Source organism: Schistocerca cancellata, chromosome 1 (assembly GCF_023864275.1).
Source record: "Schistocerca cancellata isolate TAMUIC-IGC-003103 chromosome 1, iqSchCanc2.1, whole genome shotgun sequence".
Classification (NCBI taxonomy): domain Eukaryota; kingdom Metazoa; phylum Arthropoda; class Insecta; order Orthoptera; family Acrididae; genus Schistocerca; species Schistocerca cancellata.
In genome coordinates, this window is record NC_064626.1 from 681,121,993 (window position 1) to 681,137,827 (window position 15,835).

Sequence of the window (15,835 nt, forward strand, 5' to 3'; positions counted from 1 at the left end):
AGAAATTAACTGACGAAGACTGGTCAGATCCAAAAGGATACGTGCCGATTTACCTAGATCTTTGAGACTTACGTAACCGCCGACAGACAGGAGTCTCCTCAACGTAGATATCAGTTAGATTTCAGAGGAGTTAACGATACTTATTATCATGACTTATCATTTCATGTACTGTTGATGGCCTGCAGTGTTCATGCGTCTCTGGGAACTGAGAGTATAAACACCCCTGTATTCCAAGCTATTAGGTTACTCCAGGGACAGAACTGTGGAACGGAAAGGGGAAAATCGTAAACTAATCAAATTATTTACAATAGGATGCATTCATGGTGCGATCTGCAGGCCCATCTTCTGAGATACTGCCATCGAGCTGAATCTACGCCTAATTGACTGGAAGGAGAATAATGACAGAATCATTGCACATTCTGACGATCATTTGTTTGTGCTATCACCCAAAAGTAGAAACGACATCGAGCTTTAAGCAAATATTATAGTCGACAAACAATCTATGACAAAAAAAGCTAAAGAAACTTCGCACCACAAAGGAATTATCCGAATGGGGCGGAAATTGGTACATAAAAACAAATGGTTACAATTTCAAAAAAACTGGGCGATTTATTCAAGAGAAAGAGCTTCATAAACTGAGCAAGTCAGTAACGTCTTGGCTACGTCTGACCACTATGACAGCAGTTATTAGGCTTGGCATCGATTGATGGTTGATGGATGTACTCCCGAGGGATAGCGTACCAAATTCTGTCCAGCTGGCTTGTTAGATCGTCAAAATCCCGAGCTGGTTGGAGGGATTACCCACAATGCTCCAAACATTCTCAATGGGGGAGAGATCTGATGAACTTGCTGACCAAGACAGAGTTTGGCAAGCTTGACGACAAGCAGTAGAACCTCTCGCCTTGTGTCGACGGGCGCTATCTTGCTGAAATATAAGCCCTCGGTGGCTTGCCATGTAGGGCAACAACCAAAGAGGTCCTTCTGTAAAATGAAATGAACTGGCACTCCAGACAATCACTCCTGGTTTTAGGGCCATATGGCAGTCGAATTGATTGTATTGATGAATTTCGGGTTCTGAGTGTCTCTCTGACGATTGCTCGGTCCTCCCGTTCTGTCGTCTCTCTAGGTCGACCGCTTTCTTCTTGACACTGTGATCGACCATGGTTCACTCATTCCTACCAACATCATCAAAAAGTGGCATCGCTCCTACTCATCTCTCGAGCTATTAGCCGATTATTCCTGTCGGCTTCTTTGAGCCCAACTATACGTCCTCTTTCGAATGCTGACATCTACGGATACTATTCTTGCCCCTGTTCTGCAATGAATAGTTACAACCCAACTGAATACGCAGAATTAAATTCCCAAAACATTATGCTGTGGCATCTATGGTTGTTGTTGTTGTTGTTGTTGTTGTTGTTATGGTCTTCAGTTCAGAGATAGGTTTGGTGCAGCTCTCCATGCTACTTGATCCTGTGCAAGCTCCTTCATCTCCCAGTACCTAATACATACTACATCCTTCTGAATTTGCTTAGTGTATTCATCTCTTCGTCTCCCTCTACAATTTTTACCCTCCACGCTGCCTTCCAGTACAAAATTGGTGATTCCTTGATGCCTCAGAACATGTCCTACCAACCGATCGCTTCTTCTAGTCAAGTTGTGCCACAAATTTCTCTTCTCCCCAATTCTGTTCTATACCTCCTCATTAGTTATGTGACCTACCCATCTAATCTTCAGCATTCTTCTGTGGCACCACATTTCGAAAGCTTCTATTCTCTTCTTGTCCGAACTGTTTATCGTCCATGTTTCACTTCCATACATGGCTACACTCCATACAAATACTCTCAGAAACGGCTTCCTGACATTTAAATCTATACTCGATGTTAACAAATTTCTCTTCTTCAGAAACGCTTTCCTTGCCATTGCCAGTCTACATTTTATATCCTCTCTACTTCGACCATCATCAGTTATTTTGCTCCCCAAGTAGCAAAACTGCTTTACTACTTTAAGTGTCTCATTTCTTAATCTAATTCCCTCAGCATCACCAGACTTAATTCGACTACATTCCATTATCCTCGTTTTGCTTTTGTTGATGTTCATCTTATATCCTCCTTTCAAGACACTGTCCACTCCGTTCAATTGCTCTTCCAGGTTCTTTGTGCTGTCTCTGACAGAATTACAATGTCATCGGCGGACCGCAACGTTTTTATTTCTTCTCTATGGATCTTAATTCCTACTCCGAATTTTTCTTTTGTTTTTCCTTTACTGCTTGCTCAGTATACAGATTGAATAACATCGGGGACAGGCTACAACCCTGTCTCACTCCCTTCCCAGCCAGTACTTCCCTTTCATGCCCCTCGACTCTTATAACTGCCATCTGGTTTCTGTACAAATTGTAAAAAGCCTTTCGCTACCCATTCTTCTTCTACTGTATTCGTTTCCCCCATTCCTGTCAATCGTTCCCTAATGCTCTTCCTAAAACTCACTCTAACCTCTGGTTCTGTGATTTTATCCACGTCCTATCTCTTTAAATTTCCACTTTTTTGCAGTTTCTTCAGTTTTAATCTACGGTCAGAGTCCACATATGCCCCTGGAAATGCCTTACAATTTAAAACCTGGTTCCTGAATCTCTGTCTTACCATTATATAATCTATCTGAAACCTTCTAGTATCCGCAGGCCTCTTCCATGGATTCATGATTCTGGAACCAAGTGTTAGCATTGATCAAGTTATGCTCTGTGCAAAATTCTACCAGGCTGCTTCCTCTTTCATTTCTTAGCCCCATTCCATATTCACCTACTACGTTTTCTTCTCTTCATTTTCCTACTAACGAATTCCAGTCACCCATGACTATTAAACTTTCGTTTTCCTTCACTATCTGAATAATTTATTTTATACGTTTCTTCAATCTCTTCGTCATCTACGGAGCTAGTTGGCATATAAACTTGTACTACTGTGGTAGGCGCTGGCTTCGTGTCTATCTTGGCCACAATAATGCGTTCACTATGCTGTTTGTAGTCGCTTACCCGCACTCCTATTTTTTAAATTCATTATTAAAGCTACTCCTGCATTACCCCTATTTGATTTTGTATTTATAACCAAGTACTCATCTGACCAGAAGTACTGTTCCTCCTGCCACCGAAATTCACTAATTATTACTATATTTAACTAAAATCCAGCCGGCCGCTAGTGGCCGAGCGGTTCTAGGCGCTTCAGTCTGGAACTGCGCGACCGCTACGGTCGCAGGTTCGAATCCTGCCTCGGGCATGGATGTGTGTCATGTCCTTAGGTTAGTTAGGTTTAAGTAGTTCTAAGTTCTAGGGGAGCGATGACCTCAGATGTTAAGTCCAATAGTGCTCAGAGCCATTTGAACCATTTCTGAACTAAAACCCATCTATTTCCCTTTTGAAATTTTCTAACCTACCTGCCCGATTAAGGAATCTGACATTCCACGCCAGTTTTCTTTCTCCTGATAACGACGTCCTCCTGAGTAGTCCCCGCCCGGAGATCCGAATGGGGGACTATTTTACCTCCGGAATATTTTACCCAAGAGGACGCCATCATCATTTAACCATACAGTAAAGCTGCATGCCCTCGGGAAAAATTACGGCTGTAGTTTCCCCTTGCTTTTAGCCCTTCGCAGTACTAGCACAGCAAGGCCGTTTTGGTTATTGTTACAAGGCCAGATCAGTCAATCATCCAGACTGTTGCCCCTGCAACTACTGAAAATGCTGCTGCCTCTCTTCAGGAACCACACGTTTGTTTGACCTCTCAACAGATACCCGTCCCTTGTGGTTGCACCTACGGTACGTTTATCTCTGTCACTGAGGCACACAAGCCGCCCCACCAACGGCAAGGTCCATGGTTCATGGGGGGTATCGATATGTCCGCTGTTTACTGTCCTTGCCAGCTGTGAGGTGGAATCGCGCTGCAGAGTACACATTCGTCCATAGGCCGCCAGAGATTAAATTTTGCATTTTCCTTCGATGCCAGTAAATCAGTATCAATTTGTGACAAATTTGCGTAACTCCTTAGTGGTGCATCGATTATTTTTTTCGTGTCAGTGTGTAAATACTTGGTACACATTATACAAATTACCAGTTGCAGTGAACAAAACTGAACGTAATGTTAAGTGGAATGCTACATAATATTTCACGACTCATTTTTGACAACACCAACATCGCCAGACAAAGAATGACACGATATTTAACAATTGCAACTATTAAAGCACAGAAATTAGTGCACATGGTAAAAAGGACCTACACTGAAAACTACGTACTACGAATTACGTTTAACAGTGATTAGACGATACACGGTGCGCTAGATGAGCCAGTAGTTCGTTTACAGCCAGCATTCAGGCAATCAGACTCAGACGCGCCTTCGTATTAAGCAGGACTGCTGTGAGGCGTGGGCAGAGACGAGCGTGGTTTCGGTTATCTGGGGCTCTCGGCACTGCCTCCTTGGAGGCACTGCGCGAGTCGGTAGGAATCAGATATAGGGCTGCAACACACTTGTGGAAGGTGGACAGTTTTGATAAAATAATGGAAATCACCTAAGACAGTTACAGTAACTGATGGCATTAGACGAATTACTAGCCGCAATACACATTCCAAATAATTGGAGAAACTCCAATTCAACTGCAGACAAAATCTTTGGAACTCTACAGATAATTCTGACAAAGAAAACATTTTTGTTGTCGTTGTTGTTGTTGTTGTTGTTGTTGTGGTCTTTAGTCCGAAGACCAGTTTGATGCATCTCTCCACGGTACTACGTGCCGTGCAAGTGTCTTCATTTCCGAATAACTATTACACCCTGCATCCTTTTGAACCTGCTCTCTGCATTCATCTCTTTGTCTCCCTCTACAGTTCTTCCCCCTCTCCCCCCCATTTCCCTCCAGTATTACTAGTAAATTTGAGATCCCCTGATGTCTTAGAATATGTCCTATCGTCCTATCCCTTCTTTCAGTTAAGTTATGCCACAAATTTCTTCTCTCCTCTATTCTATTCAGTATCTTCTCATTGGTTGCATGCCCTACCCACCTAAACTTCATCATTTTTCTGTAGTACCGCATTTCAAAACTTGTAATCTTTTCTTGTCTGAACTGTTTATCGTCCACGATCCCCTTCCATACAAGATAGGCTCCAGACAAATATCTTCAGAAAAGACTTCCTAGCACTTAAATACATACCGGGTGATCAAAAAGTCAGTATAAATTTGAAAACTGAATAAATCACGAAATAATGTAGATAGAGAGGTACAAATTGACACACATGCTTGGAATGACATGGGGTTTTATTAGAACCAAAAAATACAAAAGTTCAAAAAATGTCCGACAGATGGCGCGTCATCTGATCAGATTAGCAATAATTAGCATAACAAAGTAAGACAAAACAAAGATAATGTTCTTTACAGGAAATGCTCAATATGTCCACCATCATTCCTCAACAATAGCTGTAGTCGAGGAATAATGTTGAGAACAGCACTGTAAAGCATGTCCAGAGTTATGGTGAGCCATTGGCGTCTGATGTTGTCTTTCAGCATCCCTAGAGATGTTGATCGATCACGATACACTTGCGATTTCAGGTAACCCCAATGCCAATAATCGCACGGACTGAGGTCTGGGGACCCGGGAGGCCAAGCATGACGAAAGTGGCGGCTGAGCTCACGAGCATCACCAAACGACGCGCGCAAGAGATCTTTCACGCATCTAGCATTACTTTGGTGTTCACAAATTTATCTTCTTTAGAAACTCTTTTCTTGCCATTGCCAGTCTACATTTTATATCCTCTTTACTTCATAGATCACCAGTTACTTTGCTGTCCGTATAGCAAAACTCACCTACTACTTTCAGTGTGTCGTTTCTTAATCTAAATCCCTCAGAATCGCCTGATACATTTAGACCACATTCCACTATCTTGTTTTCGTTTTGTTATTATCCATCTTACATCCTTCTTCCAAGACAATGTCCATTCCATTCAACTACTCTTCCGAAACCTTTGCTGTCTCTGAGGTTTGCCGATGATATTGTAATTCTGTCAAAGTTTTTATTTCTTCTGTCTGAACTTTAATTCCTTCTCCGAATTTATCTTTAGTTTCCTTTAGTGCTTGTTCAATGTACGGAATGAATAACATTGGGGATAAGCTACAGCCCTTTATCACTCCCTTCCCGACAACTGCTTCCCTTTCAAGCCTCTTGACTTTTTATAACTGGCGTCTGGTTTCTGTACAAGCTGTATATAACCTTCGCTGCTTGTATTTTACCCTCTAACCAGATGGGGATTTTGACTCTCTAAAGTGCCACTTGAACTGAATTTGCCACGACATACCTCAGGAGAACATACAACAATCAATGGCAGGCCGAATAAGAGCTTGCATAGGGACAAGAGATGTACCAATGCTTTATTGAATTGCTCGATTTGTGAAACTCTTTCTCTTGATAAATTATCCAGTTTTTCTCTCTTTCTGCACGTGTACACCACACGTACCATTTCCGTCCCATTAGCCGCGAGGTCTGAGGCGTCTTGTCGCGGTCCGCGCGGCTCTCCCCCGTCCGAGGTTCGAGTCCTCCCTCGGGCATGGGTGTGTGTGTCGTCCTTAGCGTAAGTCAGTTTGCGTTAGATTAAATAGTGCGTAAGCTCACGGACCGATGACCTCAGCAGTTTGGTCCCTTAAGACCTGCCTTTCATCGGCAGTCATCCGTAGACAGAAAAAAAGTGTCGACCGACGTCTTTATATAGTTAGTTCACAGGGTATCGTTAGAACTTTCTATACACTCTACAGCAACATGCGTACAAACAACTGAACTAGAAATAGATATCGTTCTGTTACAGGGTTCGTTGCTGGGAGCTCGGCACCTGGACAGCTTGTCATGGCACATTGTATGATGTCGTCAGGCCTCGTACTGCACGCTGAGTGGCGATCACACACAGGACGGGTACAGCACAGGGTATCATGTTACGTGGACGCGGCAACATTATTGTGGACAGGCACCTAGGCTAATCTACAGACGACGTTGTGGTTTCCGTCCCATTAGCCGCGAGGTCTGAGGCGTCTTGTCGCGGTCCGCGCGGCTCCCCCCCGTCCGAGGTTCGAGTCCTCCCTCGGGCACAGCTGTGTAGATATCATGCGACGACGTATGTACTGTCTACTGTTTACGGGACTACCACAGGTGAAGAAAACTTCCGGCGCTATTATCCACTTACGTGGGCAACAGAGGTCGTCATCGACTAGCGGCAAGGCCTCGGCGCTTGTTCGTGACGTCACGTCAGCTAGGCACGGCGAACGCCAGGTCTGTTGCAGGCATACTCACAGTGCCGGCTTTAGGGTGGGGCCCAGGGCGCCGGGGCCCAAGGGGCGCCACATACTAAACGCATGTAAAAAAAAAAAAAAAAAAATACCATTTACAATCACCCATTTCGCAAAACTAAAATATTATTCAGTCTCATTCAACATACGTCGCTAATCTCATGAATGCGCGATGAATTCGGGGTAGCAGAAGAGAAATCATGCTGAATGCAATCTTCGTATTGTCTGCAACCATCCATGTTTGACGCGGGCTAGCACGGGCTCTACCAAAGCGCCTCTCTTATTTGTTTCAAGAACTGCAACAAGGAAGAGCCCATGCAGCCGCACCATCTCTCGTTCACAACAGAAACTACCGGTCGCTCCAAATAAAAGACAATACAGACTGTGAAATATACATTACATTATGATTTAATTAATACGAATGTATTTATATCGAATATTTGTGACTTAATGACTCATGTACATTAATTAATAGATCATGCAATGCGTGCACTGCATTCATAGAGAATTCTCCCCTAACGTACTGAAATAATACAGCGCCACACAATGTTTGTTAGACTGCATATGTTGGCAGCGCTACGATTTGCACCCGCATGTCAGTAAATAGTAATTGTCAGTAATAGTCGGAGGCAGCGGTCATGTTTTCGTGGCGGAATAATTGTGAGTGAAACGAGTGTCGTGACTGTGTCAACATTTTAATTTTCTGGTAAGTGCGAAAAACATTTTTATCTTTCAGTTCAGGTTTTTTTCTAGTTACGTCTACTGATAGGTGAATTACTTTATTTGTTATAGATCGAATATTGTGGTCGCAGAGCAGTGTCCAAGCAATAATTTGTCAAATTATTAAATCATGCCAGAAGAGAAGGAAATGATTAAAAAAAAAGCTTTCTGGTTCATAAAATCGGAAAAGAAAAGCTGAAAAAGAAAAAGTTCTTGAAGAAACTAAAAAGCACATGAATATTTATAAGTACCTTAAAGGAAATTCTAAGGCAAATACTTCAGATATTGAATCAAAAGTCCATGTATCAGCAAATATTTCTTCAGACTGTGAACAATTATACACAAAAAAATATACAATCACCTATTGAAGGTGATCAAATTGACCAGCGCAGTACATCTTTGCATGAATCCTCTGATATTTCTTCAAGTCAAAATCAACACATGACATCTGTGGTCGATGAAAGTATCAACGTTCTTGCAATAAAAGAATACAATGTTTCTGATGTAGGTACGTGGCCAAAAGTACTTAATGCTAGAGATATAGATCGCATTATACTATGTGGACCCTCACAAGTATGTCTAAATAACTTTCCAAAAGATGAAAATGGGCGTCATTTCTCTTCAACTCATTACACAAGAAAATTATCAAACGAAGAAACTATCAGACGACAGTGGCTAGTTTATTCTGTATCAAACGACAGTGTCTTTTGCTTTTGTTGTCGACTGTTTGATTTAAAGTCAACTACTAATTTGACTACCACTGTGGGTTTCAGAAATTGGAAACATTTAAGTGAAGCTCTGAAACTGCATGAAAATAGTCCTAACCACAAAAAAGCATTTACTCAATGGACTGAAGCTGAAATCAGGTTTAAAGCTGGATTAACTATTGACAAGGAAGAACAAAAGCTAATTTCTAAAGAAAGTTTACGATGGAGCAATGTGCTTCAAAGATTGATGCACATTACTTTGTATTTGGCTGAAAATAATATGGCATTCAGAGGGTTATCAGATAAATTATTTACCCCAAATAATGGAAAATTCTTAGGTCTTGTACAGTTATTGGCAAAGTTTGATCCAATCATGGAAGAGCACGTCAGACTGGCATTGAATGGTGATTTGGCTGACCATTATTGCGGCAAAAATATACAAAATGAATTAATAGAACTCATGGCATCACGCGTTATGTCTACAATCGTATTCCGCATAAAGGGTTCGAAGTATTATGCAATCTTAGCTGACTGTACTCCAGATATAAGCCACAAAGAACAACTTTCGATAACTTTAAGATGTGCGCCGACATAACAGAGGATGGCGTAAGTGTAAAAGAACATTTCATCTCATTTCTGCAAATAGATGATACAACCGGTGAAGGCCTCACAGAAAGCACTTTAAAAACATTGAGTGATCTTGACCTTAACATTAATGACTGCAGAGAACAGGGCTACGATAACGGCGCGAACATGAAGGGGAAAAATAAAGGCGTCCAGAACAGAATTAAGAAGTTAAATCCACTAGCTTTTTTTGTGCCATGTGGATGCCATAGTTATAATTTGGTATTGTGTGATGCGGCAAAATCATCAGTAAAATCCGTGACACTGTTCGGAATGTTACAAAAAATGTTTAATCTATTTGCTGGATCGGTAAATAGATGGAAAATTTTGACCGACCATTTGAAGATATACACCCTGAAAAATGTAAGTGACACACGCTGGGAAGCTCGAATTGATAGCGTCAGAGCGGTTCGTTATCAATTATGCGAAATGCATGACGCTTTGGTTTCCTTGGCCGATGCTACTGAACAAAGCGATGCAGCGGTGTCACACGAAGCGACAACACTAGGAGGACAATTAAAAGACTTCAGCTTCATTGTTTCTCTCGTGACATGGTATGATCTGTTTCAAATTAACGTTGTGAGTAAAGCAAGTCAGTCACCCACAATCAACTTTGTCGAGTTTATGGGAATCCTTGACAAATGTTGCTCTTATTTGGAAACATAAAGACAAACAGGTTTCGAACAAGCTATTGTAATAGCAACTGAACTGGCTTCGGATCTTTATATGCAGCCATTATTTAAACCACAAATGCGATTAAGACGTATTAAACACAGGCCGGGTGAAGAGGCTGTTGATGATCAAATAACTGACCCAAAAAAGAAGTTTAAAGTAGTGTTTTTCAATGCACTGTTGGACACCGTGCACATATCCATGAAAGAAAGATTTGAACAGATGCAAGAATTTTCTGCGACGTGGAGTTTCTTGTTTGACATTAAAAAAAATCAAAATAAAGAAGAACTAATACAATGCTGTTCTAAATTACAAGAAAAGTTAACTGTCAACATGAAGTCAGATATTGATGGAAATTTGCTGTGCGACGAAATTTTAGGCCTGCAACACTATCTCGAAGACAGCCAGGCAACGCCTATTGAAGCCTTAAACTTCATAAAAAAGCATAATCTTCAAGAGTTATATCCCAACATCTGGATAACGTTACGTATTTTGCTAACAATACCAGTGACTGTCGCAAGCGGCGAACGCAGTTTTTCCAAACTGAAGTTGATAAAAACGTACTTGCGGTCTACAGTGTCTCAAACAAGACTAACCAGTTTGGCCTCACTGTCCATTGAAAATGAAGTTGCAGAAAACCTGGACTTTGCTAATCTGATCAGAGACTTTGCCGACAGAAAAGCGAGAAAAGTAAAATTTTAGTTGTTTATAATTGTTTTTCATTAGGCGTAATATGTTTTGTGTTCAGATGACTGACAGAAAATATAGGTTTATGGCTTACAGTTATATTAAATTCAATAAAAATATGGTACCCAATTCAAAATTAGTGTTTTTTCGTTATACATATTACCTCCTATATATAAAAACAATTGTTGTGTGTTAGTCTCACCAAAACAAAGAAATGGCTTGACCAATTTGAATAATTTTTGTTTTGTTTTGTTCGCTTTAGTACAGGGGTGCTTCAGAAAAGAAAAGAAATATTTGGGATATACGAGCCTGTTTCAACCACATTTTACGCCTCTTTCCTTTGTTTGGAACACGCAAAAACAATTTTCTGGAGTTTTTGTAGATGTACAGTGCAGTACTACGCAATATTTTTAGACAATTTCCCAAAACGTGAATGCCCAAACAATATATCACTGCTATACTGACTGTTACGGCAGCGACAGCAGCATGCTGGACTGACGTCACAGGCTACACAAGACTCACATGGAGCGTCTTAGCGGTCTTTCAGATTATTTGGATTTCATTTCCATTTAAAAAAATAAAATACTCAATATTACGATGGAAAAAAACCATGTTATGATCATAAGATGACGCCATTAACCACTTAAGACGATTTCTAGAAAACAGTCAAATACCGTGTTGCAAAGCACTGCCAGGTTCGCTATTTATACAATAAAGGGCGCCAACTGGACGACTCGCCCGGGGCACCTGGATGGCTAAGGCCGGCCCTGCATACTCATAATGGTGGTGTCTCCCTCGCTGACACAGGAAAATGTGAAACTATTGACGGTACTTGACCAACACACATTGTTTTTAGTGATTTCTGCAATCAATTAATTGTGCAATTCATTACACTTCATAACAAATAGTGTACTCCTGAACTTAAATTTCCACCTGTTTTAAGGATTGACATACAGAAACAACTTCATGGTCCAGCAGTAACAGAATTCGTGCTTCTTTACCTTATTTTTAAATCTGAGTAAGTTAAGTTTGTACTGCGTTGCTTTTACAAGGAACTGTGAACATATTGGTGCTCTTCTTTAGGTATCTTGGTTGACTATGGGGTGAGGAGCACTGAATGTTATTGAAATATCTTGCGATTGTACACGTTGGGGGAGGGGGTGGGGGACAGAAGAAGAGGCAAAAGAGAGATACTTGTTTTACCAAATAATTTTTTTTTATCTTATAAAGTTTCTCCTTTCAGTTGCAAGAGGGGAATATTTATCTTTCCCAATGTGCATGTTTAAAAAGTTTAAGCTCAGCAGTAGTTTCGATGTATGAAGGTATATTGTTTCCTGTTTAGAATTCCTTTCGTTGAAAACGACTGTAATCTAATGACTGGCAACAGTTGGACATTTACACATGTAAATTAGTTCACATTTCCAGTGATGATGTCAAACGAAAATAAATAAATAAATAAAAGAAACGAGTTCATTGTAAGGGGGTTGGGGTAAGTTTCGATAACAATATCGATCAAATAAATATAGTCACTTCAATGTAAAATTTACGAAGCTTGCAATGGGGCAAAGCGTCTTCTCATATTGATCTACGTTTGTTTCGACAGGATTCAATGATACAGAATTATGATCTTCATTTGCAGCTTTACGATAGTAAGAAAATCTTTCATCTAAGTAAAATTGCAGAATCCAAAACAATACCAAACATTTTGTCCAAAAATAAGAGATTTATAGTGATAAGCACGCCCAGGCGTTTCTGCCTGCAACAGACCTGGCGTTCGCCGTGCCTAGCTGACGTGGCGTCACCAACAAACGCCGAGGCCTTCCTTGGAGTCGGTGTTGCTAGCGGACGACCTAACTAACTTGCATCCGATTAGTCGCTGATTCGATCTGGACAACAATAGCAAGCGAGAAGCTGTAACATGCATCACCCTTACCCATTATGGGACGGAAAGAGGGGGCGCTGTGGTTATTTTTGTTTTTACCTTCAGAATTTCAACTAGTATTGCAGTCTACATCGTTATAACCTTTCCCCAAATCTACAAAAGCTATAAAGGTTAAGTTTGCCTTTCCTCACTCAATTTTCTAAGATAAGTCGTAGGGTCCTCGCGTGTTCCTACGTTTCTCCAGAACCCAAGCTGATCTTCCCCTAGAACGGCTTCTAGAAGTTGTTTCATACTTCTACAAATAATTCGTTGCAACCTGACGTGTTGCGTTTGTGTATTGTTTCGGTCGCCTTGTTAAATGCAACTACAATACTTTCCTTAGACGAAACTGGCCCTGATTTGTGACAGGAGGCGCCGACGTCACGAGATCCGGGCGCCGGGCGAGCGTTGGGCGCCGGTGCGGGAGTCAACATCAGTGACGCCAGTGCTGCCAACATGAGCACCTCGCTGCAGGACTTGTCTCTCGACGACATCGACACCTCTATGCTCACCACCACGGTACGTGCGGACCATTTTATTAATGATTAATTCGTTTTCAAAGAACTATATTTTCCAGACTTCTGTTGTTATCGTTGTTGCAGTCGTTAGTCGAAAAAATGATTTGAGGCAGCTCTCCATGCTACTGTATCCTATGCGAGCCTCCTTATCTCAGAATAACTAGTGCAGCATAATCCTTCTGAATCTGCTTAGTGTATTCATCTCTTGGCCTCCGTCTATGATTTTTACCCCCCACACTTCCCTACAATACTAAACTGGTGATCGCTTGATGCCTCAGAATGTGTCCTACCAACCGATCCCTTTTTCTACTCAAGTTGTGCCACAAATTCCTCTTCTCCCCAATTCTGTTCAGTAGCTCCTCACTAGTTACGTGATCTACCCATCTAATTTGCGTCATTCTTCTGTAGCACCACATTTAGAAAGTTTCTATCCGCTTCTTGCCTAAACTATTTATCGTCCACATTTTTCCTTCTATGGCTATAATCTACACAAATATTTTCAGAAGAGACTTCCTGACACTTTAATCCGTACTTGATGTTAACAGCTTCCTGTTATTGCCAGCCGGGGTGGCCGAGCGGTTCTAGGCGCTACAGTCTGGAACCGCGCGACCGCTACGGTCGCAGGTTCGAATCCTGCCTCGGGCATGGATGTGTGTGATGTCCTTAGGTTAGTTAGGTTTAAGTAGTTCTAAGTTCTAGGGGACTGATGACCTCAGCATTAAGTCCCATAGTCCTCAGAGCCATTTGAACCATTTCTCTTATTCAGAAACGCTTACCTTGCCATTGCCAGTTTACATCTTACATCCTCTCTACTTCGATCATCATCAGTTATTTTGCTTCTCAAGTTGCAAAACCCATCTACTACTTTAAGTGTGTCGTTTCCTAATATAATTTCCTCAGCATCACCTGATTTAATTCGACTACATTCCATTGCCTCGTTTTGCTTTTGTTGATGTTCATCTTTTATCCTTCTTTCAAGACACTATCCATTGCGTTCAATTATTCTTCCAAGTCCTTTGCTGTCTCTGATAGAATTACAGTGCTATCGGCAAAACCTAAGATGTTTTTTTCTTCTCCCTGGATTCTAGTCCTTAGTCGAAAATTTTCTTTATTGCTTGTCCAATGTACAGATTGATTAACATCGGGGACAAACTACAACCCTGTCCCATTCGCTTCTCAACCATTGCTTCTCTTTCCTGCTCCTCGACTCTTGTGACGGCCATCTGGTTCCAGTACAAATTGTAAATAGCCTTTTGCTCCCTGTATTTCACCCCTGCTGCCTTCATAAACTGAAAGAGAGCATTCCAGGCAGCATTGTCAAAAGCTTTCTCTAAGTCTACAAATGCTAGAAACGTAGCTTTGCCTTTCCTTTACCTAGCATCTAAAATAACTCGTAGGGTCAGTATTGCCTCGCATGTACCTACATTTCTACGGAATCCAAACTGATCCTCCCCGAGGTCTGCTTCTACCAGTTTTTCCAATTGTCCATAAAGAATCGTGTTAGTATTTTGCAACCGTGACTTATTAAACTGATAGTTCTAGACTGCTACATGTACAAATATGATTGATGCATGAAGATAACTGTCGGCTCACTAAGTTTGCGTTTTGCACTCCATAAATGTTGTGTGAGTACCCTCCTGTCACAAGACACCTGTTCAAGCGGTAGTCAAATTCGTTCCATCCATTAAGTAGCAATATCCTGTCAACGGTTGTCACAGCAGCATTGCTGCGTTCTCTGAGCTGTTCCAGAGTTCTTAGCAATGAGGGTATGTAAACTCGGTTCTTGGCATACCACCAAAGGATAAAACCCACAAGACGCTAGAGCTGGTGACCAGGAAGCCCAAGGCAACAGAGGCACGTCGTCTTCACCACTCCACCCAATCTAGCGATGCGGAAGTTAGACGCATAGGTAGTGACGGACTTCGATACTCCAATGAGGGGGTGCCCCTTCCTGCTGGAACATGAAATTCTCGTAACCAGCAGTCACTTGTGGAAACAATCACAAGTGCAACATTTCGAGTTAAGAGGTACCTGTCAATGTCTTCTCGCTGAAGAAAAACGCCCATACAGCTGTGTCTCTGACATTTCACAGAAAACATTAACTTTCGGTGAATCTCATTCATCCACCACGATTTCATGGGGGTTTTCAGATTGTGGCGATTAACCATTTCAGATCAATGGAAACATCTCGCGTATTCCATGAAACAAAAACTCTTTTATTGCTTTGTTGTCATTTTGTCAGGGCACTGCATTCGTAACAGCAACTGGTGGGAGCAATGGTATTTCGATGAGTTTTCTATTCATGCATCGGTCTTGTTTGTACAGTAATACTTCGATAAATATAGAACTCCTAAAACGAATGACTCATTTATAGTAGCCCCTTATTACCAGCGATGATATTTCGTCCTTAGGAAATGACCTCTCAAAAGATGTTCCTGTGGGAGTGTGCTCATTGTGTTACAGATTATCGACATTGGTACTACCTCAGCCCTCCAATCAGTTTCGAATCAGACCTGCCAACGTGGGTTGTATTAAAAATCAACATTTGTGTTATATTTATAGCAATAACAGTAATATCAGCAATAGTGGTGGTATTGATGCATTATTTACACAAAACGTAGTAGTAGTGCAACTGGGACTGATACATGGGAATAATGAAAAAGAAACTATCATACTAGATGTAAA

The 15,835-nt window shown here is 41.4% G+C and overlaps 1 protein-coding gene across 1 annotated transcript in view; it reads left to right on the top strand.

Moving 5' to 3' along the window:
- The window catches only part of LOC126184153 (putative epidermal cell surface receptor), a 401,413-nt gene that overhangs the window by 255,606 nt on the left and 129,972 nt on the right, over positions 1 to 15,835 (top strand). The window contains 1 exon segment of the mRNA XM_049926525.1: positions 13,002 to 13,151. Within this exon segment, the coding sequence (XP_049782482.1) occupies positions 13,002 to 13,151 (150 nt within the window).